This window comes from Clarias gariepinus, chromosome 1 (assembly GCF_024256425.1).
Source record: "Clarias gariepinus isolate MV-2021 ecotype Netherlands chromosome 1, CGAR_prim_01v2, whole genome shotgun sequence".
NCBI classification, from domain to species: domain Eukaryota; kingdom Metazoa; phylum Chordata; class Actinopteri; order Siluriformes; family Clariidae; genus Clarias; species Clarias gariepinus.
The window spans coordinates 46848698-46854841 of record NC_071100.1 but is presented as its reverse complement, the minus strand read 5'-3'; the positions used below and the strand labels follow the sequence as shown (position 1 = coordinate 46854841).

The window sequence follows — 6144 nt, the reverse complement described above, 5'->3', positions numbered from 1 at the left end:
AAATAGTAACAAAACTTAGTTTTATAAACCTTGCAAATAGTGCAAATAGTAGAAAAAAAAAGTTATCTTAAAATCTAAAATTTATGAGACATGTACATGAAACTGTCTCTAACAAATAGATGGCAATTCAGCAAGGAAGCCATGAATCTTCTAAACCTCTTTGACCCCCTGATTGAAAAATCTGAAAGAAAATCTGCAGCCACACCACCAATTTGCAGATAAGAAACAGTCCTGCTTTATAACATCTTAATGCAAAGCGGTAAAAGAGCTTAAAGAGAAAACTGGAACCATGTATTACAAACAACCTGACAGCGTTTCAACACGGTCAGCAAAACAAGAAAATAGCTAAGGGAAGCTAAATAAAATCTAATTGTATCCTTCTCTCACTTGTGAGTTGACCTGAACTTTGTGGAACAAATTTCCCTCTTGGGTGACACCACAACCTGGCGGTTCACATTTCTACTTTGACCAAAAGAAGAAGACAAGTGGGATGCATAGCTGCCATGAGTCCCCATGGACGGTTTTGGCTTCTTAATCCATTTATCAATCTTCTGATTTGGAGCTGCATTCCATTTCAGCTTCTCCTCTGGTTTGGTCTTTTCCTGGTTGGTGGACAATGCAGATTGGGATAATATGGACAAGTGCGTAGAAGGTGAACTGGTTCTAGATGAAAAGTGGTGAGAGTGAGATACCTGAGGCACCTTAGTTCCAAACTTTTCATTCTTCAAGACGGACTCATCATAACATTGTGGAACTGACTTCATGTCTTTCTGTTGAAAGACAGGTGAACAAGATTTGGAAAGATAGCAGACTGAAGACTTCCCAGAATCTGAGGTAAAGCTAGAGGAACCAGTATTTTTTGAGGAAATGTTGCCACCTGACACATTAGGCGTTACATTTTGCAAATGGCAATGACCAGGCTTCGAAGACTCTTTTACAATCAGTTTGTTTTTTTCTGCAGTTGTTCTCTTCTGCAGATTTGTTGTCGACATCTGAGTCTGAAATTTGAGTTCATTGCGCCATGGGGGTACATCTAAGACGCCAATCTTCTCAGTCTTCTCTTCTTGGCACAGTGACTTGTCCCATGTCAACTGTTCATCCTTCATTTTCTTTACATTTTGCTCAGCCTGGGTATCTTTAAGTAAAGCCTTGGCAAGTGGAGTCACCATCCAGTATGGCTTTTTAATCTTCTTCGAGACATGCTTACTTGGATTTTTTGCAGGAGAACAAGGAGGTGATGGGGTCATGGATGAAGAAGAGTAGTTAAGATCTGATGATGATGATGATGAGGAGGAGGAGGAGGAGGAGGAGGAGTAGTGAGCTGAAGAACAAGAGGAAGACCAAAGGTATGATGTATCAGAGTAAAATCCAGGCAGAGGGGAGGACAGATCTGAGGAATAAGGAGAGGAGTAATGTAAAGGTGAATCAAGGTGAAAACTGGAAGAGGACAAAGGATCTGACTGTTCTGGGGTTGAATGAGAAGGATTTAGTAAAGGGAGGACATCCTCTTTTATAACCTGCGGCTCATTAGACACAACCTGACTGAAAGAGGTTAGAATGGGTGATTTGTCAGTGGTCTCTTTTGGTCCACTGGAGAGCCTGTGATCCTTTCTCCAACTGCATTTAAAACAAGTGTGACACAAAACGGAACAGTTCCCATCACGGTTCCATGAACACGAGACATCAGTGCTGCACTTCACACAGGTGTATGGGTCTTTGGGAAGGGTTGCTGGCACTACAGAAGGTATAGGAAACCTCTTCTTTCTCCCTGAATGGCAAACAAAGAAATTAAACCAAATGCTATTAAAAAAAAGGCAAAACAGTTGTATGAACATAAATACATTCTACAGCCAAATGTTTGTGGCCACCTTACCACCACACCCACATTTGCTTTTTTTCAGATCTAATGACTCCCTTGCTGTGTTGACAACCTCCAGTTTCTGGGAAGGTTTTCCACTACATTTTGAAGCGTACTTGTGCAAATTTGTGTTCATTTAGCTATACTAAAGCATTGGTGAGGCAGGACACTGATGTTAGGATGTTGACGATGTTCCTGCTCCAGTTTACCCTAAATGTGTTCTATGGGGTTGAGTTCAATCAGGGCTCTGTGCAAAACACTCGAGTTGTTCCAATCCAACCTGAACACAACACAGGGTCACTGTTGGGCCTCTTAGTTCCAGTGAAGGAAAAGAATAATGCTGATGGATACAATGACATCCCATACAAATTGTGTGCAACACTTCAGGGATAAACGATAAGTGGGTGTGGTAGTCACGGGTGCACAGACTTTTGACCAAACGGGGTAATGTACGTATAGCAAACAACTCTCTCTGTAACCTTTAATATACAATCTTAATACTGTAGTGTTTATAAATTCTGAAATATAATTGGTCAAATGGTTGTTGGTTGGTTGTTGGTCACATAAATTATACTTGTTTCCATAACAACAGTAAAATGCTGTGTAATTTGTAATGTATTGTAAATTTATATAATTTAAGTAAATTTAATAAAAAATAAATGGAAAAACATAATTGTTTGTATGTTTGAGTTCTCTTCGCGGTGACATTTATTTAACATTTTCCAATATCTTTAGGTTTTTCCACCACAGAAAAGTCTTAACAACATACATGCAGTTTTATAGCTTATTTACTTCAAGATAAATTAAAAGTATGCCTGTTTATAGTTATAGTCAAAGTGATAACAGGAACTAAATTGTCCCATGGATGCTTTAAGACCTTTAACATATCTATAAATTGATAAACCGTAAATCTACTGTGATAATATACTGTATAAGATATAGGAATTGGTCATCGTTGTCAAGTTCCTGTGATATAAGAAGAACAAAACACTTATATACACAATAAAATTTTTACCTTGGAGTGTGTCAATACACACAGTTATTTTTGTAAAATATTATTAAGAAAAATATTCCTACCCCTGGTTCTATGTTTGTTAGGTACCGTGGATACAATCTTGTCCTGCCACTCTAAGCGAAACTGGACCACCTCTTCCAGACCAAGCAGGCACACGAACTCTTTGTTCCATGACGGAATGATGCTGAAGTCATTTGTTGGATCTCGCTGTCAAACAAGACAAATAAACATCCAACTATTGTATTTTTTCTGTCGCACTGTTGCTTTAATACATCAAAAGAATCACTGAATAAATCAAATGAAATATCTACAATAATTATTGACATGAAGGAAGGAGTCACCAATTTTAGTAACAATCAATACTGGAAAGGGAAAGGCTTTAGGACAGGCTGTCGAGTTATCTGGGAATTTGCACATCAGCCTCTGCTTCAACCTCGAAAAAAGCCATAGCCAACTACAGGGGACACGGGAATCAACTCTGGAATCACTTTTAATTCTTGTGTCTGACAGCTTTGCAGGTTACACAACAATGGTTCAAAATAGATTTGACTAAGTGAGGGAGAGAGAGCGAGGTCGATAACCTTAAATGAAAACCAGAAAAAAGTGTACATCACTATTCCTGATAAATAACAGTTAAATCACTACTTTTAAACCACGACAGGTAAATAAAATTTAAACAAATACACCAATAAAATTATTTAACTAAGCTAACACAACTAACACATGTAAGGACGTGTAATACACAACATCATATTACATTTTTTGTTTAAAGCTTAAACAACAATCACAGCATACCATAATAAGTTACTCTTTTTCTTGTAGTGAGCACTATAGTGAATTAATTAAATATCAAGTAACTCAATCAAGATTCAAGTGATCAGTCCTTCGTATGAGTAAAGAGCGGTATTATCATACTATCAGTGTCCCTGGGATGACCAGCAGCCGATGCGCTTCCCTGTCTCACATGTTACTGACTGCAGTCTCTTACACACACATTTTTATACACAGACCCTATACTGTTATATCATAGTTACATCATAGTAGATACTGTGAGGTGACGATTCTCTGTCACAGATGGTGCTTGTATGTTGAGTCTTTCACTTATTTAACTTTACACAGGTTCCCAATTAACCTGGCAAATAGCGCTTTTTTCCCCCTCTGTAGCTACAACGGGTTAAAAAAAATACGCCAGGATGATTTTAAATTAATTACTATTATACAACAGTTAGTAATTTGATTGGACGAAAGGCATTCCACACGTGGTGATAATAGACAGTAACAGCACTGGGACCTTTAGCTATATTTATTACTCGGCATCCCAAGTGTTCTAAAAGTCGTTACTCACGCTAACTTTCAGTGGCAGAATATTTGAAAGTAGGTCTGTTCGGTCTGCAGTACTGAGGAGAAAGCATCCGCCTGCCAAAACCCACATTCACATTCAGTCACAGAAGCACTTTCAGCAAGATCATAACGTTATCTTATCTTAAACGACACCTTAATTATTGCTTACAAGTCGTTCTGAACTTAATCTGTGTTGTTTTATTTACACCTAAGGCACTCTACAAAGGTAACTAGTTTCTAACACGGAGCCGAATCCCAAATCCATCTGTAACAGCTCATCAAGGGCACTACAGTACAGTACTTAGTGTGTGGAACAAGAGATCGTACACCCCTACATAGCACACTGGATTTCTGTTTAACACGATTTGGCTTTTAACCTGGGACACAGAAGTTAACAGAGTCGATCTAAAGTGGATATTTTGAAAGAATCCCATGAGATTTACAGAACTGTCCATGTTTTTTCTTACCTTTTGACTACATAGTACCAGTAAAAGTTTAAAACTACTTTTATCCTTGTTAATTACTGTCATTTCGCCAGGGGGAAAAAATGGTTAAATAAAGAAAGAAACTATAATCTGTGGATAATAAATGGTGTTTGTGGAAGTGTATACAGTAAAAGCAATACCACACTAGAGACCGTGCTGTTGTGCTGAATATCAGCCTTCAGAGCCCTTGAGTATGATTGTTCTTAATTATAATCATTGACAAACTGCTATTAAATGATTAAAATGCTTCAGGAAGTGCTCTCTTTGCCATGATATAATCAATGACTATTTTCCTATAACAGCACACCCCACACATGGTTTTCTTACTTACCTTGACCTACAAAACCTGAAGATACTAACGAGGTTAATACTTGCGCCCTACTTAGGGTGCTAGGTTTACAACTATTTAACAAACTGTCACAATGCAAATGAAATTCATTTTCAAATTGTCATATCATTTAAACTCATATGCTTTAACCATTGTAGTAGTCTAAAAACAATTAAAAAATTACCTCAAAAGAAGGAAAGACCCACATCTCAAAGTCTAACAAACATATTTGCTTCATTTTAATTATCCTAATTCATGTTTTTGAGTTTTTTGTTGTTATTATTATTATTATTGCTAGCTAAAAATAACCTTAGCTAATGAGGTGTTACAAAGTCTAAACTTATGCTAGCAGCCTAAATTAGCCAAATGTCCTCTCAGAAATGTTCAAATAAAAAAATTAAAAATTAAATAAAACAACCCATACCAGGTGGTTATTTTTATTTTTAGGTAAAAGATGTTTTTTAAGGCTAAAGTTAAACCTCTTGTCCTCCATGCTGAGTCATCTTCTGTTACAAAGCCAGGCCAGGGAAGGATCCGGGTTGCCAGTGTGGAGGAATTCACAGAAATTAGCAGAACAGACACATTACTTGGACTGTATAAGTACAGTTATTCATGAAATACATTTCTTACATTGATGCTCAATTTATAATTGTACCATTTATTTTTTTTAAAAAGGAAATGTCTTGTTACTATGATATTTAAATTTAAATGATCAAATTCAAATTTTTACCTCAATTAAATCCTTGTACAACCGCCCGTGACCTAAAAAGTAGAGTTTCTGTGCGAGAATGAAATGCACTAGTGAGTACAAATAATCTAAAAAACTGTATATTTAAATAGAATAATAGAAATAAGAATATTTAAATATAAGAACATGGGACCGTATACTTTTCATTCAAAGATTTTTTCATTAATTGAAACAGATTCACAATAACATCAATATCTTTTAAAATAAGTAAAACACTATCATAAAGCAATAATTAAATATAATGAATAATATGAAATAAATACCAGTCACCCCAAACCATGTCATTGTTATTCCTGTTGTGCAAAACAGTTTTATTTAAAAAATACTTTTGACAATTTAAAATCACCGATGAGTAATAGGAATCAGAAA

At 36.3% G+C, this 6144-nt stretch overlaps 1 protein-coding gene across 1 annotated transcript; it reads right to left on the bottom strand.

Annotated features, from left to right (window-relative positions):
• Positions 1–383: 383 nt before the first annotated feature.
• On the bottom strand, positions 384–5536 carry LOC128521572 (uncharacterized). The gene is made up of 4 exons (XM_053495549.1): positions 5452–5536; positions 2936–3080; positions 1450–1768; positions 384–663 (listed from the first exon to the last, which is right to left on the bottom strand). Exons 1-4 carry the CDS (start codon positions 5518–5520, stop codon positions 384–386), a joined length of 813 nt encoding a protein of 270 aa, XP_053351524.1. The 5' UTR covers positions 5521–5536.
• Between the last annotated feature and the right edge of the window lie 608 nt (positions 5537–6144).